This window comes from Oncorhynchus gorbuscha, linkage group LG06 (assembly GCF_021184085.1).
Source record: "Oncorhynchus gorbuscha isolate QuinsamMale2020 ecotype Even-year linkage group LG06, OgorEven_v1.0, whole genome shotgun sequence".
NCBI classification, from domain to species: Eukaryota; Metazoa; Chordata; class Actinopteri; order Salmoniformes; family Salmonidae; genus Oncorhynchus; species Oncorhynchus gorbuscha.
Window position 1 is genome coordinate 42,269,974 of NC_060178.1, and position 26,623 is coordinate 42,296,596.

Consider the following 26,623-nt stretch of genomic DNA (forward strand, 5'->3'; position numbering starts at 1 on the left):
GTAAGTCTTGGGTGTCGTACGTGTGGGTGGCCCATCTTAGTCTTACCGGGAGGAGAGTAGATGATGAGGTCTTCTCTGTGGTGACACCACCCGATAGTAGCCTCATGCTTACTACCGGGCCTGATCTTTTACCGGGCAGGAGTGGATAAAGTGGCCCGCTCTACCACAGTAGAGACAGAGTCCTTGGGATCTCCGCCTCTCCCTCTCTTCCCGGGAGAGGCGAGCTCTCCCCAGCTGCATGGGTTCGTGAGCGGAGGCTGAACTGGCCGTGTTCCCGCCGCTGGCATGCCAGCCCTCCGTGTTGTTATACGGTCTGTTAGGGCATGCTCGGCAGCCAATACGACTCAGACGAGCGTCGACCCACAAGGCTAGTTCCACTAGTCCATTTAAACTCCTGGGAAGGTCCAGAACATAAATCTCCTTCTGGATCCGGTCCTCCAGCCCATGCAGGAACATGTCCCACTGCGCCTCCTCGTTCCACTGACACTCTGCGGCCAGAGTGCGGAATTGGATGGAGTATTCCGATACTGAACGGTCTCCTTGGCGAAGGTCAGCAAGTAGTCTGGCCGCCTCCCTACCCGCCACGGCCCGATCGAAGACCCTTCTCATCTCCTCGGAGAGTGTCTGGAAAGAGGTGCAGCATGGGTCCTGGTTCGCACACACCGCCGTTCCCCAAAGAGCCGCTTTGCCTGATAGCAGTATGAGTACGAATGCTACCTTAGACTGTTCACGGTTGAAGGTCCGTGGCTGCAACGAGAAATGCATGGAACATCTCGTAAGAAAAGCTCTGCAATAGTCAGGATCACCTGAATAACCCTCTGGTGTCTGTAGCCGTGGCTCTAGCTGGGAATCCGGCTCTGGCGGGGCGGGTTGAACTGCCGGTGTAGGTGGCGCAGCGGAACCCCTCAGATGTTGTAATTGTTGGGTCAGCTGGGATACCTGCGTCGCAAGGGCTTGTACTGCCCGACCTGTGCTGGAGATGTTCTCCTCTTGTTGATCCATTCTCGTGATACTGCGGGAAATGAATTCGGTCAGACTCGTTGAACTCGCTGCATCCATGGTCGGGTCAGATCGTTCTGTGACAATACAGAGGCGGATGCAAGATGCAAGCAACGATGGTTTAATGAATACTGTTTACAGCAGCAACAGGACAGACAGACTGTACTCAGATGGAATCCGACCCAGGGACTAGGGCGCCTCTTCCGATGATTGCGTGCTGAGAAATCCAGGGGAGTGTGTCCGGATGGGTAGGAAGGAGCACAGCAGATAATCCACATAAGGGCGGCGAGAGATGAGCACGGACACACGACACGACCTCAGGGAAGTAACAACGATCTGACAACAAGAAACACTGGTTACAGAACATATAAAGGGAAGATAAGTGGTTCCAGCTGGCGCAGACAATCAGGCCGAGATTGGGAACCACGCCCACACAAACGAGAGAGAGAGAGAGAGAGAGAGAGAGAGAGAGAGAGAGAGAGAGAGAGAGAGAGAGAGAGAGAGAGAGAGAGAGAGAGAGAGAGAGAGAGAGAGAGAGAGAGAGAGAGAGAGAGAGGATTCATTAACCCTGACATTATATAGACAGGTGTTTATCTTTCCAAATCATGTCCAATCAATTGAATTTACCACAGGTGGACTTCATTCTGCAATGGAAACAGGATGCACGTGAGCTCAACTTCGAGTTTCATAGCAAAGGGACTGAATAGTTATGTACAGTTGAAGTCGGAAGTTTACTTACACTTAGGTTGGAGTCCTTAAAAGTAGTTTTTCAACCACTCCACACATTTCTTGTTAACAAACTATAGTTTTGGCAAGTCGGTTAAGACATCTACTTTGTGCATGACACAAGTCATTTTTCCAACAATTGTTTACAAAAATATTATGTCACTTATGATTCACTGTATCACAATTCCAGTGGGTCAGAAGTTTACATACACTAAATTAACTATGCCTTTAAACAGCTTGGAAAATTCCAGAAAATGATGTCATGACTTTAGAAGCTTCTGATAGGCTAATTGACATAATTTGAGTCAATTGGAGGTTCACCTGTGGATGTATTTCAAGGCCAACCTTCAAACTCAGTGCCTCTTTACTTGACATCATGGGAAAAACAAAATATATCAGACAATAACTTTGAAAAATAAATTGTAGACCTACAGTAGTCTGGTTCATCCTTGGGAGCAATTTCCAAATGCCTGAAGGTACCACGTTCATCTGTACAAACAATGGTACGCAAGTATAAACACAGTGGGACCACAAAGCCGTCATACCGCTCAGGAAGGAGACGTGTTCTATTTCCTAGAGATGAACGTACTTTGGTGCGAAAAGTGCAAATCAATCCCAGAACAACAGCAGATGACCTTGTGAAGATGCTGGAAGAAACAGGTTAAAAAGTACCAATATCCACAGTAAAATTAGTCCTATATCGACATAACCTGAAAAGCTGCTCAGCAAGGAAGAAGCCACTGCTCCATAACTGCCATAAAAAAAAGCCAGACTACAGTTTGCAACTGCACATGGTGACAAAGATCATACTTTTTGGAGAAATGTCCTCTGGTCTGATGAAACAAAAATAGAACTGTTTGGCCATAATGACCATCGTTATGTTTAGAGGTTAAAGGGGGAGCTTGCAAGCTGAAGAACACCATCCCAAAAGTGAAGCATGGGGGTGCTTTGCTGCAGGAGGGACTGGTGTACTTCACAAAATAGATGGCATCATGAGGGCGGAAAATTCTATGGATATATTGAAGCAACATCTCGAGACGTCAGTTAGGAAGTTGAAGCTTGGTCGCAAATGGGTCTTCCAAATGCACAACTTCCAAAGTTGTGGCAAAATGGTTTAAGGACAACAAAGTCAAGGTATTGGAGTGGCCATCACAAACCCCTGACCTCAATCCTATAGAACATTTGTGGGCAGAACTGAAAAAGTGTGTGCGAGCAAGGAGGCCTACAAACCTGACACAGTTACACCAGCTCTGTCAGGAGGAATGGGCCAAAATTCACCCAACTTATTGTGGGAAGCTTGTGGAAGGCTACACGAAACGTTTGACCCAAGTAAAACAATTTAAAGGCAATGTTACCAAATACTAATTGAGTGTATGTAAACTTCTGACCCACTGGGAATGTGATGTAAGAAATAAAAGCTGAAATAAATCATTCTCTTTACTATTATTCTGACATTTCACATTCTTAAAATAAAGTGGTGATCCTAACTGACCTAAGACAGGGAATTTTTACAAGGATTAAATGTCAGGAATTGTGAAAAACAGAGTTTAAATGTATTTGGCTAAGGTGTACTGTATGTAAACTTCCGACTTCAACTGTAAATAAGGTATTTCTAAAAACCTGTTTTTGCTTTGTCATTATGGGCTATTGTGTGTAGATTAATGAGGAAAATAATAAATGTCATCCAAAATGTGGAAAAAGTGAATACTTTCCGAATGCACATCTCGCCTACTCTTACCTATTTATGAATATCCCTTTCTGACTAAAATAGGATACCCTCAAGATTGCTCTGATGTCCAAAAGATTTCAAATATAAATTTCATGATATGAAACTTTTAAGTTTCATATATTTGAAAATATCTATATTGGTCAGTCCAAAATTCCTTTTTTAATTCTGTCATGGAAATAAATGTATTTCATATTACCAAGTCATTGATGGTTTCTATGCCTTACGCCAGTTTTCCATGTGGACCATCAGTTAATTTTGAAACTTTATCCAAGGATTGTTCCATAGGGTTGTGTTTTTAGGGAGTGATATTAGTTATTGTAGTATACTTTTCATTTTCTTCCATTTTATAGCGTTCTTAATTATGAAATTGTCAATGTTCTTTGCGTTATCCTTTCAAAATCACCACGTGAAAAGATTTTAGGATTTCTGGATTTCTTTTCTAATTTTGTCTGTCATAGTTGAAGTGTACCTATGATGAAAATTACAGGCCTTTCTCATCTTTTCAAGTGGGAGAACTTGCACAATTGGTGGTTGACTAAATATAAAATATATTGATTTATATATTAATATTTTTTATTACATTTGTTATTCCAGCTGGAAAGTTGAAAGCTTCCAAATTTGGAATAGAAAAGGCCATTCAAGATGGTCGAAGCCTTTTCGGCATTAAATAGACATTATCGATAAAATATATATGTTTTTTTAAGCCTTACTTTTGTAATATAATAAATATCCTGAAGTAACATTCAACCTGAAAATGGAGTAACACATCCATAGCCACATTTTGAGGTTACTGTAACAATACATTTCTTCTTACGCAATCATGTAAAGCATGCCTGTTCAAGATAGAACCCATAGGTCATCACAGGTCAGTGGTGATCTTCACAATTGCTGTAATAATCTGCACAAAGTCTTGAACAGTAGTACTACTGGTAATGCATCTCAACTGCAATCCAGCATCATTTGGTTGTGCTATTAGATGAAGCAGTGATATCACACTAATCTGCTGTATACATAAACACAATATAGATCATTGTATTCCCATTTGAATTTTGCTGTGCCTTTAAATGGTTGAAAGCACAGTGACAGACATTTGGGTGCCAATTTAACCAACAATCTGACATTGTTTTCCCTTGGAATTTGGTTGTGGTTTTACCAGTAGATGGTTGAAAGCATCATGATAATACATTGGACCTTTGACTAACTTTTGTATTTTTGAGTGAGTGACTATAGGTTGTAATATCATTGATCAACGTCTCAACCAAATAGTACCCAATTATCTACGTTGAAATGACAGCGTGACCAGTGGGATTGGAAAGTAAATCGTTTAGTATTTTGACTGATATCACATGGGGGGTGGCGCTTCTGCATCGGGTAGTGGTTCTATAAAAACAATTTGCTCTCTGGACGTTTGCAGAGGTCAGAGAAAGGTGTATTTATTGAAATGCTCTCTTGGAGGGCAAGGAGGAAAATAACGATATTTTATTTCCAGGGCATGTGTCTGTGTGTGGTGGCTGGCTGTAGCCTACGTGTCGTCTCCCCTTTTCTCTTAAGCCTCGATACTTAAGAATCAACCGAGCGCTATCCATCTGCTCGCATTCTGCTGCAAACCAGGATGAGCCACCAGCACAACAACCATCACTTCACGTTAATTTAACCTCTGTATCTTTGACCCACCGGTCTGTCGCGGTCCATGCTTTGCCTGCCTGAGATGCGATTTCATTCTCCCTTTTCCCGGAGAGTATTGACCGTTACACCCCACTGAAAGAGCATGCCTGAGACCGGGGCGACGGGAGCAGCAGCTGCAGCTGCCCGTATCAGCTCCTCCAACAGCAGAGACGGCACCGAGGGCTTTTGGCACAAACACCGATCGCAACGCGAGGGAGAAAAGACAGATCCAAGTGCTGCCTCCTCGCAGCAAACGTCCTCCGGTGTACTGGGTGAGCCCGTATTTCAAAGGGTCAGTTTGGCTTGTGGGCGGAAATGTAATGTAGTTAGAATTGCGGCGACGGGACGGGTAGATGCGACGGGAAACTAGACGAGCAATATAGGACAGGCGCAGCACCGTCCTTTCGTCTTTTCAGGCACATGGCCACCATATAAACAGCCCACATCTTATATTGTTTGTAGAAGGGTGTATTTGTCTTTAAATTTACAGTATTATCGTCGCTGTCTCTAGGCTAGCCTGCTAACACTCACTCCACATGTTTGTTGTAGGTTTGACATGTGGGAGGTTTAGCCTGTAATATCCAGCAACAACCTGGAATTACCATCCACTGTGCAAAAACTGGTTGAATCAACGTTATTTCCACGTGAAATCAACCCCAAAAATATGAACGTGGGGACATTGAATCAATGTGGAAAACTGATTGGATTTGTAAAAAGTCATCAACATAAATGGCATTTATTTTTTTTCTCCCAACTTTTAACCTAAATCCATCCAATGGCATGGTGAGATGTTTTGTTGATTTCACTTAGGTGACAACTCAACCAAAAGTACATTAAAAACTAGACGTTGAACTGATTTCTGTGCCCAATGGGCAGCATTTTATGGATCAGGGCTGCTATATTCTGAGTTTTCAAATGGTCTGGTTTTAACCGTTTACCACAAACTTGAAAGCCTGTTCAACCAAAACGCATTTCCCATAATGACAGTTTAATATTTTGTTATTTAAATTAAGTATTTTGTTAAGATTCTTTGGCATTGTGCCCCCATCTTCTATCTACCTACTGGGCACACCACAATTTCAATGTGGATAATTGGGTCATATTTGGTTGATGTTGATCAATGAGATTACAATATTTATTTACCCATGCAAAAATAATTTGTTGAATTTCCAATGTGTTATCGCTATGCTTTGCAACCATCTAAAAGCATCAACAAATTCCAATGGGAAAACAATATCTGATTTTTGGTTTAGTTAGTGTAACGATCCTCTTTCTGTAAATGACTGGACCAAAGCGCAGCGTGGCACGTGTTCATGATATTTTATTAACTCAGAACACTCGAACAAAGAGGAAAACGAACAGTTCTGTAAGGAAACTAAACCATACAGAATACAACGACCCACAAAACCCATGTGGGCAAAAGCTACCTAAGTATGGTTCCCAATCAGAGCCAACGATAGACAGCTGTCCCTGATTGAGAACCATACCCGACCATTACAAAGGAATACAAAAACATAGAAAAAAGAACATTGAATGCCCAGCCAAATCACACCCTGAGCAAACAAAAATAGAGACATAAAAAGCTCTAAGGTCAGGGCGTGACAGTTAGTCACCCAAATGTCCATCACTGTGCTTTCAATTAAATAGGATTAAATAGGAATACAAACACACTGATAACACTTTAAATAGGAATACAATGTTTATTTATACAACATTTTATTGTGTTATCAGTGTGTTAATAGCAGAACCAAGTGGCCTGGATTGCAGTTGAAAATACATATAAATACAAGTGCAAGTCATCAATGCCGTTGAAGATTATTGCAGCAATTGTGAAGATCTCCACAGACCTGCTATAACCTATGCATGCAATCTTGAACATGCACACTTTATGTAATTACATAAGAAGACATTTATAGTTACAGTAACCTCAATGTGGCCATTTTAATGTGGAATGTTAGCCTTAACTTTAGTATTTAAAAAAGTAATATTGAATTGTGTTTGGTTGACAACGCAACCAAATAACATTTTAAAGGCGATGTATCAACTGATTGTTCCATCTGAGCCACTGTCTTAATCCCATTCTTCAATTTTTATTTGTGGTTGAGTTGGAGACATGACTCCAACATAGTTTGTTAACTTGTCTAAGTTAATAGGCTATTTATTGTATTTCAAAATTATATTGAATTGTGTTTGGTTGTCAACGCAACCAAATATCAACATTTGAAGGAGATTTGTCTTCTGTCCTCTTCTGTTTGGATAGTTGGCTCCATCTGACTTTGTTTGTCTACAAATTGATAATTGATATGTTCGATTCATGTCTCCTTCTCAACCCCCCAAAAAGTTAAAGAATAGGGTCTAAATCAAACTTTTAAATGCACTTTAAGTAAAGTTTGAATTATTCCTCTTCTTTACCTGGATTTTGGGTTGAGATGGAGACTTGAATCCAGCATATCAATTATTAATCTGTAGACAAACTGGAATCAAAGCCAGTGTCACAGATGGAACTATCCATGCAGAAGACACATCTCCTTCAAATATTGTTATTTGGATGCGTTGACATCCGAACACAATTCAACATCAGTATATATCATTACATTTGAAATCAACCAGAGCTTGAAACCCTAGGCCTATTTTATTGTCTATTTTTAGTTCAATTCTGGGTTGAATTGAAACGGATGTTGATGATTTTGCAAACGCTATACAGGCCCATTGTCTTACGTCAGATGGCATCACTCCAACACGATGCACTTCCCTCATCCAATCTGTCTTGTAGGATGTGGGACTCATCCTAAAATATTAGGATTCCCGATCATCCGATAATTTTTTAACTTAGTTCCTAATTTTTGATATCAGTGCACTCTGACTCTATGAAATATGCAGAATAACTAGCTAAATTATTACACAGCAGGGGTTCAAACTGTAGAACCCAAGTTACTGCATTTGAATATAAAATTGGATTTTATCAAACAAAATGATGCTACATTTTATCTCTGGGACCCTCATGATGACAAATCAGCAAGATTACTGAATGTAAGGGGATCAGCTGAGAGCAACACAAGTTGAGCTGACGGGAGGCTATCACTGCAGAACAGGCAGCGCTAGCAGCTTCTTCACAATTAGAAAAAAAAAATCCAGAAAACCACATTGTAGGATTTTTCTTGAATTTATTTGCAAATTATGGTGGAAAATAGGAACACAAAAAAAATAAAGAAAATTGTGCCGTCTGGTTTGCTTAATACAAGGAATTTGATGTATAGCACTTTTACTTTGTACAGTGCATTCGGAAAGTGTTCAGACCCCTTCCCTTTTTCCAGATTTTGAAACGTTATAGCCTTATTCTAGAATTGATGAAATTATTTATTTTCCTCATCAATCTACACACAAAACCCCATAATGACCAAGCGAAAACAGGTTTTTAGAAATAAAATATAAAAACAGAAATACCTTATTTACATAAGTATTCACACACTTTGTTATGAGACTCGAAATTGAGCTCACTTGCATCCTGTTTCCATTGATCATACTTGATGTTTTTACAACTTGATCGGAGTCTACCTGTGATAAATTCAATTGATTAAACATGATTTGGAAAGGCACACACCTGTCTATATAAGGTCCCACAGTTGACAGTGCATGTCAGAGCAAAAACCAAGCTCGAAGGAATTGTCCGTAGAGCTTCGAGACAGGATTATGGGGAAGGGTAACAAAATATTTCTGCATCATTGAAGGTCCCCAAGAACACATTGGCCTCCATCATTCTTAAATGGGAAGAAGTTTGGAAGCACCAACTCTTCCTAGAGCTGGCCGCCCGGCCATTTTAAATCCACTTCAATGAGTGTAGATGAAGAGTGGGAGACAAGTTAAAGAAAAATTTGTTAAGCCTTGAGACAATTGAGACAGAGACATGGGTTGTGTATGTGTGCCATTCACAGGGTAAATGGGCAAGACAACATGTAAGTTCTTTGAACAGGTCATGGCAGTACGCACAACAGTTTCCTGTGTGTATCAATAATGGTCCACCACCCAAAGGACATCCAGCCAACTTGACACAACTCTGGGAATCATTGGAGTCAACATGGGACAGCATCCCTATGGAATGCCTGACACCTTGTAGAGTCCATTCCCCGACGAATTGAGTGTTCTGAGGGCAAAAAATGGTGGCAGTCAATATTTGGAAGGTGTTCCTAATGTTTTGTACACTTCGTGTAGTATATATTATGGGCTGTATTTCCCAGTTGTTTCATGGGGGAGAAGAGCTGGGGAGTCAGTGCAGGCTTTCGTCATGATTAACATATCACATAACTGCTTTCACACATATCAGCGCCACGCCGCCACACAGCATGTTGAGTCCTGATGCCTGATTTTCCCCCTCAGCCCTGCTCTCTGTTTTAGCCGGGCGGGGAGGATTGGATGTTTCTTCTCCATGTTTTAAGCAAGTCTTCCTAATCCTTTTTCAGTTAGCCTAAAGTAGCTTTGATCCATTAAGACACCGTCCTTTGTGACCTCACCCTCTCAGTCCCCTCCCTCGTCCTCCACATTAACTACATGTCCATCATATAACATCTTAGGGTGAGTCCCAAATGGTACCCTGTTCCCTATGTGGTCCACTACTTTTGACCAGGGGAATAGGCTGCCATTTGGGGCGTCTCCGTAGTTTCAGAAACTATTGACCACTCCAGTGCAGAGTGGTTGTGCTGATAAGATGCAGATGGTTACAGTAGGGAAATCAGGGCATGGTTTTTATGGTGGATATTCATTCAACCAGAACATCAGTGTTTTTTTTGTTGTTGTTTGGAAGTGACATCCATTATTGGAAAGTCAAAGGCAAGCAAACGTTTCTGTGGAGTTTCCCTAACCTGATGTAATGGTTGTGAAGGGGGTTACTCCGCTAAACATGTACTTGAACTGTGCTTATAACCAGTATATTTTCTAATTCCCATTGGTTTTACTGTATTTCTCTATAGATCGAGTGAAGCACTGATCTAAGCGATACAAGTCCCCAAATTAAGACTAAACTTGAACACTCTTGGAGAACAAACTCTGAGCATGGGAGTGTGGAGCATGGGAGTGTGGAGCATGGGAGTGTGGAGCATGGGAGTGTGGAGCATGGGAGTGTGGAGCATGGGAGTGTGGAGCATGGGAGTGTGGAGCATGGGAGTGTGGAGCATGGGAGTTTGCATACTGATAAACTCCCCTCCTGTCTAAAACGATCAGATCATGAGAAGGGTTTTCACTCTGCCGACTCAAACCTCCTCAGAAAGCGGCGCTCTATCTATTCTGTGATCTTGGTGAGATAGGATGGGGGGGGGGGGGTAAATGTTCATCTGTGTAAACCTATTTAAGAGTTTCTTTCTTCAGAACTCAGCATTAATAAAGGCGATTCTCCTTGTGCAATAAGGCACAAGTAAAATGTTGTAAAAGGAATAGGTCGGTATTTTGTCAATCGTGGATACCATTTTTTATGTCTCTGTCCATCATAAAGGAAGCTAGAGGTAGTTTCACAAGTCAGTGCTAACTCGTGTTATCGCAATGACTGGAAGTGTACTAGTCTCATAGACTTCCAGTCATTGTACTAACGGTAGTTTGCAACTTCCTTCAAACTGCATGCAGATGCAAAACAATGGTGTCCACAAGTTTATCTGACTCTGGTGAAGTAGATTGCCAAAATCCCGAACTATCCCTCTAAGCAGGGATATGCACACTGTCTCAGCACACATCATCCACACACCCTTGGCACTGACAGGGATTCCACTGTCTCTGTTTCTCTCTTTTTACCCCTCAGCAAGGAGCCCTCCGCTCTGCTTTAAGCAGATTTAGACAGGTCCAATGTCACACAAGTTGGTTTAAATACACTCTTAGAAAGAAAGGTGCTATCTAGAACCCAAAAGGGTTCTTTGGCTGTCCCCTTAGAGAGAAATAGCAATAGCTTCTTTTTGTAGGCACCAACTCCGCCATGGTTCGTTGGACAAAACCTACGAGGAAAATGTTTTTGTAGGTTTAATCTTCATCCGCTTACATCACTTTTTGTGAATATTATATACTAATAAAAAGGCTTCATAATTCATAGTCATGTTAACTGACTGCTATCTCATAGAACCAAACGTATAAGATCTCCTAAGCCTGTGTTAATCTCAGACCTTAGTTTCGTCATTTATTCCAAAACCCTATTCTTTCCCCCTTCGTTTTTCCCATAGGGATGGCTGAACGAACCAGAGCTAACTTATTTCCTGGTTTTAGGACTATAGGAGAACCCTTTGAAGAACCCTTTTTGGTTCCAGGTAGAACCCTTTCCATAGATGGTTCTATCTGGAACTAAAAACAGTTTCTGCCTGGAATCAAAAATGTCTCCTATTGGGGACAGCCGAAGAACACTTTTTTTTCTAATAGTGCACACCAACCCTCTGTGACAGCACTGAAAGGCAAGACAATTTATGCAAAAGCATCAAACTCACCACCACATTTGTAGAAGCAAGAACCTACACTTTTTACTGTAGACATTGCAGTAGACATTCTATTCAATTCTATCTGATCCTATTTTATTCTAACGTCACAATACGGTGAGGAGTATTCGATTTGGGTACTGGGGAGCAAGAAGACCCCCAGCTTCTCAGAAAACCATTGACAACTATGTGCTGTTTTCAAGGGATTGTTAAATAAATGTTACAGCTAACTATTTGGTTTTAATATCACCGCTTGAAGAGCATGGTCTGAACTACACCATCATCAGAGTTATATATCAAGTAACTGCATGCTTTTCATGATCAGTAAACACCAATTGATCACGTCATTTAAGATATGTGAGGGTAACCTATCCATTTACACCGGTAAATCCTCATCCTGGTAAAGTTTCCAGTCGGACTTCTGTCATCACCACTGTAGATGGCAAGCAAATCAAACTATATTTGGAAATAGTTGGCCATCTAGTTTATACCCTGAAAGTTAGCTTCTTAACCAGCCATATTGATGTGATCTGTTATGAGTTAGCTAGCTAATTTGACATTGTCCATCGATCAATGTAGCATATCATGTCTTGTCAGCAGCAATCATAATTAAACACTCTTAAAAACAATGTTGAAAAGGGGATAATGTTAGCTAACTTCGCTAGGTAGCCCTACGTTGGTTGGAGTAAAAAGTACATTAGGTATAATTACCACTGTTTTAAGCGAACTGTGCAAAGTTTCTACCAGTAGCTTGCAAAGAAAACATCAGCTAACAGTACATCGGCAAATGCGCCTTTCTACTGCCAATATTGAGAGATATCGTGAGGCTACCCCACTGAGGTGTAATAAGAATGTTCTACCCTCGCATACCTGAATGGTGGCCAATATTGAGAGATATCTTAACGCTATTCACACATATCTGAAATGACATGATCAATTGATGTTTACTGATCATGAAAAGCATGCAGTTACAGTGGGTGGAAAAACGTATTTAGTCAGCCACCAATTGTGGAAGTTCTCACACTTAAAAAGATGAGAGGCCTGTAATTTTCATCATAGGTACACTTCAACTATGACAGACAAAATGAGAAAAGAAATCCAGAAAATCACATTGTAGGATTTTTAATGAATTTATTTGCAAATTATGGTATTTGGTCACCTACAAACAAGCAAGATTTCTGGCTCTCACAGACCTGTAACTTCTTCTTTAAGAGTCTCCTCTGTCCTCCACTCGTTACCTGTATTAATGGCACCTGTTTGAACTTGTTATCAGTATAAAAGAGACTTGTCCACAACCTCAAACAGTCACACTCCAAACTCTACTATGGCCAAGACCAAAGAGCTGTCAAAGGACACCAGAAACAAAATTTTAGACCTGCACTAGGCTGGGAAGACTGAATCTGCAATAGGTAAGCAGCTTGGTTTGAAGAAATCAACTGTGGGAGCAATTATTAGGAAATGGAAGACATACAAGACCACTGATAATCTCCCTCGATCTGGGGCTCCACGCAAGATCTCACCCCGTGGGGTCAAAATTATCACAAGAACGGTGAGCAAAAATCCCAGAACCACACAGGGGGACCTAGTGAATGACCTACAGAGAGCTGGGACCAAAGTAACAAAGCATACCATCAGTAACACACTACGCCGCCAGGGACTCAAATCCTGCAGTGCCAGACGTGTCCCCCTGCTTAAGCCAGTACATGTCCAGGCCCGTCTGAAGTTTGTTAGAGAGCACTTGGATGATGCAGAAGAAGATTGGGAGAATGTCATATGGTCAGATGAAACCAAAATAGAACTTTTTGGTAAAAACTCAACTCGTCATGTTTGGAGTACAAAGAATTTTGAGTTGCATCCAAAGAACACCATACATGAAGCATGCGGGTGGAAACATCATGCTTTGGGGCTGTTTTTCTGCAAAGGGACCAGGACAACTGATCCGTGTAAAGGAAAGAATGAATGGGGCCATGTAAGGGCATTGAAGATGAAACGTGGCTGGGTCTTTCAGCCTGACAATGATCCCAAACACACCGCCCCGGCAACGAAGGAGTGGCTTCGTAAGAAGAATTTTAAGGTCCTGGAGTGGCCTAGCCAGTCTCCAGATCTCAACCCCATAGAACATCTTTGGAGGGAGTTGAAAGTCCGTGTTGCCCAGCAATAGCCCCAAAACATCACTGCTCTAGAGGAGATCTGCATGGAGGAATGGGCCAAAATACCAGCAACAGTGTGTGAAAACCTTGTGAAGACTTACAGAAAACGTTTGACCTCTGTCATTGCCAACAAAGAGTATATAACAAAATATTGAGATCAACTTTTGTTTTTGACCAAATACTTATTTTCCACCATAATTTGCAAATAAATTCATTAAAAATCCTACAATGTGATTTTCTGGATTTTTTTTCTCTAATTTTGTCTGTCATAGTTGAAGTGTACCTATGATAAATTACAGGCCTCTCTCATATTTTTAAGTGGGAGAACTTGCACAATTGGTGGCTGACTAAATACTTTTTTGCCCCACTGTACTTGATGTATAACTCTGATGATAGAGCTACATTTGGAATAATCTGACAGTTTGTAGTACTGACTATGCTCTTCAAGAGGGGATATTACAACCCAATAGTTCATATTTATTTAACAATCCCTTGAAACCGATGTGCAGTTGCCAGTTGAGGGTCTCCAGCCCCCCAGCAGGCAAATCCCACACTCTGCGCCTTATTGTGACGTTTTATTGATAACTACCTATTAACAGACTTCTCCTCTCATAGCACCATAGACTACTGCTTTATAGGAGAAGCACAGTGATGTTTTTGATATTTTAACAGCCAGTCCATTGCACAACCTGGTTACCATGTCTTATGAGAAGTGATCCAATGTTGTCAGGGTAAAAAGAGCCTACAAACTAGCCTGCATAGTGTGTATAGCTTACACTTGGGCTAAATCCATGATGAAGCAGCTATAGATATTATGATGTATACTTAGGTTAACATTTAGGTCTACATTAAAGGGCACTTCATTGAATATAACAGGCTTATATTGGTTCACAATTTCTACTTACATGTATCAAAGGGAAGCAAAGGGCATTCATTTCATGTAACGACCCAAAGATCAGGTAGATTAAAGATAGCAGTTGCTGTGCAGTCTACGGGACATATTTAGGGATAATGAGAGTATTTGTGAGCAACCTGGTGGGGCCCTCCAGTCCGTTCTCTGTCTCAAGTTGCTGTCTTGTGTTTCTATCGTTCTTCCAGAGATGAAAAATGCAAGAGTGGAACTGGCCATACATTTATCTTGTCTGTCCGAGGGTGAAATCTAGTCAGCCTGCCTCTTACTCAAGAGCCTGTGGTTATGGTTTTGACTGGCTTGTGGATGCATGTGGAATCTGTTCCTAAAAGTTAGGTCTATTCTAGACATGAGAAATGTTTGCATTTCATCTATAAACATCCACCTTGCCAATACAGAGAGGCTTTTGAATGTCTTTCTTGAGCATGTCACCCTGTGATCGCTGCCTGCAGAGTCAATACTGCTGTTCTTTGGTGTGTGTAAATAGATATTGCAATTCTCATGGAAACTGAGAATCCCTCTCCTTTATCCTCCCTGAGCAGGGGGGGACTGAGCAGGGGGGGGATTTTTTTGTTGTTGTTGCTAAGCAAGGCCAGTAGAAGTACAATGGCGATGGAGCCATGCAGAGGAAGGCTGTTTTTAGCCTCAGTCATGACATGGGGAATATCACCAGATCAGCTCCTCTCTACACTCTACCGAAGGGCTTTTTAGTTAGCCTACAGGGGCGAGGAACACTTTCTGGTCCATTTTCAGGCATTAGTATTTCAGCACCAGTTCATCACTGTCTCCCCTCTTTTTCCTAATTGGTTATTCCAAAAATAGATGACAGATTCGGTTCGGAATATGTTTTATATTTGTGGTAAATAAGCAGTGGAGATTTTTTTAAAAAAAAACACCCACAATCATATTAGTTATCTTTTGGTGCATAGGCAACGTGATTAAAACACAGTTGCTAACCAAACTCCTCGCTGTGGTTCTTGTGCCACTTTTGACCCCTCAGCAAAACTAAAACAAGAGGGTCGCCTGCCTTTGTGCAGTGTTGCATAAGAACCTCTCACAAATAGGCTGTCAGGAAAATGCAGTGCAAAACCTTCTCTACCCTGATTCTGCACCCGACATTTCCACTTTAGAAATCTGTCTAAGTGTTTTTGTCTTATGTTGATGTCCTCAGAATTGCGTCAATACAGGACTAAAATCGAATCATACTACTAAGATTGAATCCTGTCACTCGTCAGATGTGGCAGGGCTTGCAAACTATCATGGATTACAAAGGGAAATCCAGCCGCGTGCTGCGGATAACGCAACCCTACCAGATGAGCCAAATGCCTTCTATGCTCGCTTCAAGGCAAGCAACACTGAACCATGCATGAGAGCACGACTGTGTGATTGCGCTCTCCGTATCCGATGTGAGAGAAACCTTTTAACAGGTAACATTCACAAGGCTGCAGGGTTAGACGGATTATCAGGACCCGTATTCAGAGCATGCGCTAATCAGCTAGTAAGTGTCTTCACTGACATTTTCAACCTCTCCCTGACCCAGTCTGTAATACCCACATATTTCAAGCAGACCACCCTAGTCCCCGTGCCCAAGAACGCCAAGGTAACCTGACTAAATAACTATAGCCCATAGCACTCACATCTGTAGCCAGGAAATGCTTTGAAAGACTGGTCATGGTACACATCTGTGCTTCCAACTTGTGGAAACAGTTTGGGGAAGGCCCTTTCCTGTTTCAGCATGACAATGCCCTTTGCACAAAGCGAGGTCCGTAAAATTGTTTGAGATCGGTGTGGAAGAACTTGACTGGCCTGCACAGGGCCCTGACCTCAAGCCCATCAAACAACTTTGTGGTGAATTGGAATGCCGACTGCGAGTGGATCTAAGGGCTGTAATTTCTACATCCTCAGGGTATCGATCTGCCTGGTAACCGCCCATGAACATGTACTGTATCTACCACTACAATAGGACCTTTCTACAGATAAAACCTAGGCCTATAATAGCAGTGATAAGAGCTCGAGATCAGCAGACCAACTACTGTCTGTAGTGTCCCACTGCCATTATTATTGACATCCACATCCTCAAAGACGTCAGATAGATATCATTACTACGGTATAGGGCATCAGTCTCAGCACGGATATGAGGGTTAGGGTTGCTGGATGTACAGTATGATACTATGCGTCACTATAGTATGTGTGATAGTGTGTGCGAGTTAAAAGCGGAAATTAGATCTAGAATGACTTTCTATAAATAGATATTCTGTTATCATCAGTGTGGTTGTACAGTATGCAGAGCACAGCAGAAGTTTGGCAATTTTAACTAATTCATCAGGAAAGTGAAATGTTCTCTCTTTTAGACAGAAATAAAATGACTACGAATCTGGATTAAGTCACTGCTAGACAGTCTGTCATCTCATCGCTGGTCTACCATAGTAAAACATTGCATCATATTAAGTCAAATGTACCATGTTATTTGACTGTTAGAGCCATGGGCTATACACATGAAAATACAGTAAAGGGTGTAAATATGTAATATTGTAGTAATAAGAGTTATGTGATTCCGTATTGACCTTATGAGAAGTAAACTGATGACATGTGAAATGAGAGAGGTGAAATAAGGGACACAAATAATGCCCAGCTAGCACATATTGTTCTGAGAACCATATATTTCTTAGGTGTGAATTTCAGTACTTCAGCTTAACGTTTCCTCATGGTTCTATTTAAAGTAATGTTCTCACATTTTTCAGAGAATGTTAAGAAACAATGTTCTTCTGTGGGAATTTCAATATATTAGCATCACGTTTCCTCATGGTTGTATTTAAAGTAATGTTTTCAGAACATAAAGAAAACGTTCCATAGACTCAGTCGGTATTACACAGAACATCGCGACCCTGCCTGGCTCACAGCAAGAACTTTCTTTCTGCTTTCTTTCTGCTTTCTTTCTGCTTTCTTTCTGCTTTCTTTCTGCTTTCTGCTTTCTTTGCTTTCTTTCTGCTTTCTTTCTGCTTTCTTTCTGCTTTCTTTCTGCTTTCTTTCTCTTTCTGCTTTCTTGTCTGTTTTCTTGTCTGCTTGTTTTAGTAATTACAAAGTACATGTCTAAAGATTACTTTTCAACATTGCCTACTCCCGAGCATTCTCTACTTAGAAAAACATAACATTGTAGGACATTTTTCACCAACCGGCCGATCAGCTGCCCTGCACTTTGAACCATTTCATGTGTCTGAAGCAGTGTTGTGTTCGAGACCACTTAAAGCAAGACCGATTTCAAGACCGGAACATATAGATTTGGAGTCAAGACCAAGTCCAGAGGGGGGCGAGGCCGTGTCAAGACCGAGACTGGGAGGGTCCATGATTGTAATTTTTGTCAAATTGTCCAGTATTTCAGAACAACATATGAATTCTTAAGACATTCATAACAGTGTGGGAGAATGGGCCTTCTATGCCTTCAGAGAAGGGATAAGTATTTATAAAATAATAACAATAATATTTTCAATGTTCAGATTTAATCTCTTCAGTTTTGTTGGAAAGGAAAGGGTTAACACTGAAGAGGAAAAAAAGATCCAATCAGGATTTTTCTTTGCTAGTCTCTGGGGAGCTAAATCTAGTCAGCATTTGGCTAGATGGATCAGAAGCAAGATAGAAGTCATTTGCCATTCAACTGTAATAAGGCAACAATTTGTAGTGACTGTGACATCAACCAATCACATTTTGACTTACAAAAACGTATGGATACTTCTGCCTTCTCAAAGGCCAACCGGTCTCTGCGCAATAAGCTAGCAGTAGTTTTCCCATGGTCTAGTTAACTAGTTTTTGTCGTCGGCTAGTTTTCAGCAGCTCCAGCAGGTGTTATCAAAGAGAATGTTGTTGCTAATTTGTTAGCTTCTCCCTTTTCAAGAATAACTTTCAACAAAAAGTTAAGTTTCAAATGATCATCTGGTGAGTGGAACGGTGTTTTTTATTTTATTTTAAATTGCAGCTCGCTAGCTGTTTGCCATCTCTTTGAAAATAACTTATGTGTGAAACATTGTTGCATTCAAACTTTAGGTCACCAATTACATGTTTTTGGCGACATGTTTTTGCAATGAAGTAATTATTTAACTCCTTATTGGGAAATGCTTAATGGTTGTGTTTTTGTATTCTTATGATTGGGACCTACTGGCTTATTACTGTATGTATATCCTTTAAAATCATGCGCTGTGTGATTGCTGTCTTTCCATCGGCCCTATAGTGTACTGGTGCCTGGAGAGGTGGGAATACTCTAATTTTGCCAAAAAGTTCCCAAACGGCCCACCCAGCGAAAGAAAGGCACCCTGTGTGAAAATCATGTTTTCCTATTTTTTTTCATGAGTTTTCACGTAGATTTTGGGTGATTTTCACTTTCAAAATCAAACTTTTTTTGTAATAGAAAAAATACAAAAATGTGATGTTCTAAGTCCACAACAATGCTTAAGCCACGTCAATTTGATTGGGCTTAATTTGATTTTGACTCAGAGTGATCTTGACTCAAAGGTTGGTGACCACTGGGCTTCCCTCATACCCCTTTTCATGACGATTCTAGCAGTCACTTGAGTGAGTGAGTGCTAGATAGCTACTGACCTGAACATTAAGCTAGCCAAGATCAACAACACAAACTGACTATAGAGCTACAAGTAGTGAGTTGAGTTACAAACAGACTGTACTAAACAAGTTAAATGTCTTACCTGTGATTAAATGCTTTCTTTACACATAGCTACGTGTAGCCTACTTGGACACAGCGTCCCCATGTTTCCCACTCTCTCAAACGAATAGCATAACTATTTTCACAGGCTCTATTTCCCTACGTGGGAGAATTGCGAACCGAAGGTCAGTTATTTTTGACCTGGCTAGATGTACAGTGCCTTCGGAAAGTATTCAGACCCCTTGACTTTTTCCACATTTTACAGCCTTATTCTAAAATGGATTAAACAAAAATATCCTCAGCAATCTACACACAATACACCAGAATGACAAAGCAAAAACAGGTTTTTAGAAATGTTTGCAAATGTATTTAAAAAAAAAAAAACCGTATTTACATAAGTGTTCAGACCCTTTGCTATGAGACTCAAAATTGCGCTCAGGTGCATCTTGAATCCATTGGTCATCCCTGAGACGTTTTACGACTTAATTGGAGTCCACCTATGGTAAAATAAATTGATTTGGAAATGCACACGCCTGTCTATATAAGGTCCTACAGTTGACAGTGCATGTCAGAGCAAAAACCAAGCCACGAGGTCGAAGGAATTGCCCATGGAGCTCTGAGACAGGATTGTGTCAAGGCACAGATCTCGGGAAGGGTACTAAAACATTTCTGCAGGATTGAAGGTGCCCAAGCACACAGTGGCATCCATCATTCTTAAATGGAAGAAGTTTGGAAGCACCAACTCTTCCTAGAGCTGGCCACACGGCCAAACTGAACAATCGGGGTCACTCTAACTGAGCTCCAGAGTTCCTCTGTGGAGATGGAAGAAACTTACAGAAGGACAACCATCTCTGCAGCACTCCACCAATCAGGCCTTTAAGGTAGAGTGGCCAGATGGGAGCCACTCCTCAGTAAAAGGCACATGACAGCCCGCTTGGAGTTTGCCAAAAGACACCTAAAGACTCTCAGACCATGAGAAACAAGATTGTCTGGTCTGATCAAACCAAGATTCAACTCTTTGGCCTGAATGCCAAGTGTCACATGTGGAGGAAACCTGGCACCATCCCTACAGTGAAGCATGGTGGTTGCAGCATCATCCTGTGGGGATGGTTTTCAGCAGCAGGGAATGGGAGACTAGTCGAGACAAAGATGAATGGAGCAAAGTACAGTTCCTTAATGAAAACCTGCTCCAGAGTGCTCAGGACCTCAGACTGGGGCGACAGTTTACCTTCCAACAGGACAATGGCCCTAAGCACACAGCCAAGAAAATGCAGGAGTGGCTTCGGGACAAGTCTCTGAGTGGCCTAGCCAGAGCCCGGACTTGAACTCAAATTAACATCTCTGGAGAGACCTGAAAATAGCTGTGCAGAAACTCTCCCCATCCAACCTGACTGAACTTGAGAGGATCTGCAGAGAAGAATGTGAGAAACTACCCAAATACAGGTATGCCAAGCTTGTAGCGTCATACCCAAGAAGACTCAAGGCTGTGATAGCTGCCAAAAGTGCTTCAACAAAGTACAGAGTAAAGGGTCTGAATACCTATGTAGATGTAATATTTCAGTTGACATTTTTTATAAATTAGTTTCTGTACATTGAACAACATAGCAGCTTCTTGACATGTTTTGTTGTCTCTGTATAACCAAAAACAACAAAGTTGCCTCTTTTACAGTAGGGGTCAATAGGAAAGAATGTTGGTTTTTGCCCAATTTGTGGTTGTGGTCGGAGAATTCCTTATTATTGTGTGAATACCTACCGGGACTATAAAAACACAACAAAACATTGACGTCCAAAGAACATTATAATAATGAATTTAAAACATATACATTCCGTTTGCAGCATCAACCAAACTCTCTCGGTCTTCTATCTTCTATCTTGGTAAGTGTGTTCAGGTGTGGTGGCCGCACTTACTAATTGGCCTCAGCTAATCAATACTTGTTTCCTTTGAAAGGGGGGCTGATTGAATAGACACATGATCAGCTTTGTGTGAATTAAAAAAACATGGCTCAGTGGACTAATTTTGTTGATAGAGAACAGAAGATCATAGGTTCAAATCTCCCTGATGCCACAATACTAAAAACAATGTTTGCATCATTAATGCTCATGCAAATTAATTTCCATGTGTCCCATCTGTGCTTAGCGTTCAAAGCAGTTCATCCAAACTAAGCTAGCAGTGTTATTAAAAATCTTATTTTCAGAATGTTATTTTAATTACTTTTTTTTAAACTATCAATTCCATTCACAGAATGTTAATAACATCTCCCAGGAAAACTTTCAGGGAACCATAGTAAAACATTCTCAACCTCCCTGCAACCTAAAAATGAATGTTCTCAGAACATTTAAATAACGTTCTGTTTTACCAGTCAGGAAACGTATGGCTTCGTTCCCAGAACCAATGGGAAACCAAAAACGTACGTTCACACAACTTCCAAGGAACTAAATGTGCTAGCTGGGTGCATTGTAATTGTTTTTTTTACTCACTGTAACCTAATAATAGAGAGAGGGAGAGAGAAATATAAATGGACTTGAGTTTTTCAATTCTTTATACAGATAATACACTAGTAGGTCTTTGCCTCTAAATGGAAATAGATTTAGATCCCTTATTTCCTGAAATAGTTGGTCATTGCTAACTGTCCCACTGGACACAGACCTCAGTTCAACATCTAGTTTTGATTTACATTTGAAATCGACAACAAATGTCACCATGTCATTGGATTTAGATTAAAAGTTGGGTGAAATAAAATGAAATGCCCTTGTGTTGACGACTTTTTGCAAATCCATTCAGTTGTCTACGTTGATTCAACGTCATAGATTTTTGGGGGCTGAAATTGTGGAAACAATGTTGATTCAACCAGTTTTTGCCCAGTGGGGTGTCAGTCAGAAGTGGGTCAGTGCCTCCAACGCTAATGCCCTCTCTCTTTAAGCATCTTACTGAAAGACCGCTTGTGTTTGGTTTAGTTCTGCTCACCTCCTTTGGTACCCTTTGGTTTCCTTACGTTTTTTTGTTTGTGAAACACCTATACCTCCTTTTTATGGAACTGTTTTCAACCGTAGGTTATATCTCACAACTTTTTCCTTCTGTAAATTCCCTCTCTTGAGTTAGGGTTATCACATCTTAATAGTTCAGACCCCACCCAATCAATTATCCCCCCTAGTGATTTGTAACGTGCACACAACTTCACGTTACAAAAAATTGTGCTACATCTTGCATTGCCCAAACGGCCTTGCATCGTCATGGTTGTACTGTTGATCGGGTAAATCCTGTATCCCTTTGTTGCTGTGGTCATTAGAGGATCTTCCTCTTGTGTTTGGGGGCTTTTGCTGTGACAACTATGGAACACGGCTGTCCGTTGGAGTTGGACACACAAAAGCTGCTATTCATGAACTATATTCAGAGCCACTCTCTTATTAATCCCCCTTCATCACAATGGCCAATTCAGCCAGTTAGATAACCAGCAAGCTGTGGATCTGGGAAGAAGTCTGTGTGGAGTTGTGTGAAAGGGGCTCCGCTCCACACTGGCACTCTTTGATGATTGTTACCTGGATGAATAGCAGGCATTGTGGCTCTGGCACTTTACTGTTCAGACTCTGCCTTTTTACTGCTGCTCTTCACTGTCTGATCTAGCCCACTCTTCTTTATACAGTGTAATATACTGTGTTGAAGGTCACACTCAGTTATGTTCTTGAACCCCCATTTTCTATTGACAAAATATACGGTTGTTGAACTAGCACAAATTAGTGAAAGGCTTTAAAACCTTAAGAGCCCTGCATTTTGAGAGAGGGAGAGAGAGAGGGGTGGGCAAGAGGGGTAGCAAGAGAGGGGGCGATAAGGAGAGCGAGAGGGGTAGAGTGAGAGGAATTATAGGAACAGAAGACCTTCTAATTGAAGAAATGAGCATGATTAGATCATTTGGCCCAGAAACAGAGCAGATGTTCTTAATGGGATCATTGCTATTACACTGTACTGGTATTGTGGCTGTGGACATGGTTGTTAGTCATACAGAATCATGTTAGTACATATGGTAGTGCTGAATCCCAAATCAATGAGCAGCTGTCCAGTTCTTTCAGATCTTCAGCGTAGTCCCTAAAGGGCTAGGGCTGGTTTTGGGTTTTAGAATGGGGTTCGGTGTATGTCAACCCTCTAAAACCAGCCCTTGAGAAACAGGTGCCGCTCAAAGCAGTTCCACACACTCCCTTCCCCCTGGTCTGCCTGTGAGGTAATAGTCACTGTTGCTAGGGGGAATATGGGATAAGAAAGAACACTAACATGCGGACTACACTGGTCATCAAAGGCTTGTTGATTTTATCCATCCACACGCAGGTTGAAATATATGCTCCTAAAAACCAATGAGGAGATGGGAGAGGCGGGACTTGAAGCGCTTAAAGCGTAAAAAATAGCACAAAGTCCTATTTTAGCGCCTAACGACGCAAACACGTGCGAGCAGTTTGGATTAAATAATTGAATAACATGCATGTGTAAATGTGGTGAGTGGTGTGGTCAGCATGTAACTCACCCTAGAGGTGTTTCTGTGTGAGAGTTCGGAATCCTATATTTAGACTCTATTGTTAATATGTAGTCTAAAATTCCATGGATTGACAGAGAATAATTTTTTTGGGGTCACTACATAACATATACTTGGAAAAAGTCCCAGCAGAACCTATTTGTAGTTTATGAATGTGTAATAAACATGTTATGAACTGTTCCTGGTTCATGAACGCACATTTATGTAGTCAGAATTTTGTCATAAATGTGTATTAAGCAGTTAGTTTCAGGTCTGTTTTGCAGTATGAATATGAGAAGTTCCAGGTCTGTTTAGTCAAAGTTGACATCCCATCTGTGTTGTCCTGTGTATGCAGTAATTTAGTATGTGACATGTTGGCGTTGCACAGCGCATCACACTCGGGATGTAGACCCCATGAAAGCACCCCTAAAGCTTGTTCACATGTGCTGACCCACCCCCTGAGTCGACCCCCCCCCCCCCCCCCCAGGATTCAATATGATGCCCTCGACCACTTAATATACTCTGAAGTGTCTGTGAATACAGCTAAACTACAGAAACCTGAGCTGTAGTGCTCAGAGAGTGAAATTGAATTACTTTGGCTGATGTCACTGCAAGATGCTTAGCTAACATGTAAACTATCCTACTTGTTTACATGTAGGCCAAGGCCTCAACATTTGACTTTTTAAACTACTGTAGTCTGTAGCAGTGGGGGGAGGTTGAGGTTAGTGAATTTACATGTTGGTTTGCATTTCCTTCAGCATTACCACCCCTCGAGAGGACTTACAATAATACATTATATTCCATTCAGTCCTATGCCTTGCTTTTCTATAATTATATTGTTTCTAACTATATTTTATTATTATTTATTATTATTATTATTATATATACAGCACCAGTCAAAAGTTTGGACACCTACTCATTCCAGGGTTTTTCATTGTTACTATTTTCTACATTGTAGAATAACAGTGAGGACATCAAAACTAAGAAATAACATATATGGAATCATATAGAAAACAAAAAAGTGTTAAACATATCAAGATATATTTTATTTGTGTGATTTATTCAAAGTAGCCACCCTTTGCCTTGATGCCAGCTTTGCACACTCTTGGCATTCTCTCAACCAGCTTCACGAGCCCTGTTAAAAGTGAATTGGTTGAATTTCTTTCTTTAATGCTTTTGAGTCAAACAGTTGTGTTGTGTCAAGGTAGGGGTGGTATACAGAAGATAGCCCTATTTGGTAAAATACCAAGTCCATATTATGGCAAGAACAGCTCAAATAAGCAAAGAGAAATGACAGTCCATTACTTTAAGAAATGAAAGTCAGTCAATCTGGAAAATTTCAATAACTTTTAAAGTTTCTTCAAGTGCAGTCGCAAAAATCATCAAGCGCTATGATGAAACTGGCTCTCATGCGGACCGCCACAGGAAAGGAAGACCCAGAGTTACCTGCACCTCAGATTGCAGCCCAAATAAATGCTTCAAGTAACACATTTCAACATCAACTGTTCAGAGGAGACTGCGAGAATCAGGCCTTCATGGTAGAATTGCTGCAAAGAAACTACTACTAAAGGACACCAATAATAAGAAGATACTTGCTTGGGTCAAGAAACACGAGCAATGGACATTAGAACGGCTGTCATGCATAGGTGTAATAGGTGGCAGGGAAGTCAGGCGCAGGAGAGTCAAATGGAGTGTAAAATGGAGTCTTTTAATAAAGTCCACGGCGTATGCTCCATAACACTAAATGTACATAAACAAACAAACAAACATGGGTATGAGGACCCGACGCGCACCTATACAACAATCTCTGACAACGACATGAGGGGAAACAGAGGGTTAAATACACAACAGGTAATGAATGGGATTGAAAACAGGTGTGTGGGAAGACTAGACAAAACCAATGGAAAATGAAAAAAGGATCAATGATGGCTAGAAGACCGGTGATTGTCGAACGCCGAGCACCGCCCGAATAAGGAGAGGCAACGACTTCGGTAGAAGTCGTGACAACGGCGAAAATCTGTCCTTTGGTCTGATGAGTCCAAATTTTATATGTGTCTTTGAGATGCAGAGTAAGTGAACGGATGGTCTCCGCATGTGTGGTTCGCACTGCAGAGGATGGAGTTGTGATGATGTGGGTGTGCATTTGGGGTGACACTGTCGGGGATTTATTTAGAATTCAAGGCACACTTAACCAGCATGGCTACCACAGCATTCTGCAGCGATATGCCATCCCATCTGGTTTGCGCTATCATTTGTTTTTCAAAAGGACAATGACTCAAAACACACCTCCAGTTTGTGATGGAGTGCTGCGTCATATGACCTGGCCTCCACAATCCCTCAACCCAATTGAGATAGGTTGGGATGAGTTGTACTGCAGAGTGAAGGAAAAACAACCAGCAAGTGCTCAGCATATGTGGGAACTCCTTCAAGACTGTTGGAAAAGCATTCCAGGTGAAGCTGGTTGAGAGAATGCCAAGCGTGTGCAATGCTGTCAAGGCAAAGGGTGGCTACTTTGAAAAATCTAAAATTATATTTTGATTTGTTTCTCACTTTTTTTTGGTTACTACATGATTCCATATGTGTTATTTCATAGTTTTGATGTCTTCACTATTATTATTATTATTATTATTATTATACAATGTAGAAAATAGTAAAACTAAAGAAATAACCATTGAATGAGTAGGTGTGTCCAAACTTTTGACTGGTACTGTATGGAATATTATTCAACAATACCGGAATGGTGATTAGATCAGTGGAGCCCATACTTGAGTACACATAACAGAGCAGGTACCTTGGCCTCGCTGTCGCTAGATAAGCCCTGTTCTTAAAACGGTGATTTCGCAGTAAAATGCTT

General features: G+C 41.1%; 1 protein-coding gene across 3 annotated transcripts in view; it reads left to right on the plus strand.

The window, feature by feature from the left end:
- The first annotated feature begins 4,822 nt into the window (after window positions 1–4,822).
- LOC124037992 (anoctamin-8-like) overlaps window positions 4,823–26,623 on the plus strand; it is a 62,644-nt gene continuing 40,843 nt past the window's right edge. Inside the window, exon 1 of one of the 3 annotated variants that reach the window (XM_046353321.1) lies at window positions 4,823–5,391. In XM_046353321.1, coding sequence (XP_046209277.1) covers window positions 5,223–5,391 — 169 coding nt within the window. In that variant the 5' untranslated portion in view covers window positions 4,823–5,222. Of the gene's footprint in view, window positions 5,412–18,463; window positions 18,550–26,623 lie in introns of those variants that run through there. The other 2 variants (XM_046353323.1, XM_046353324.1) reach the window with 2 other exon arrangements.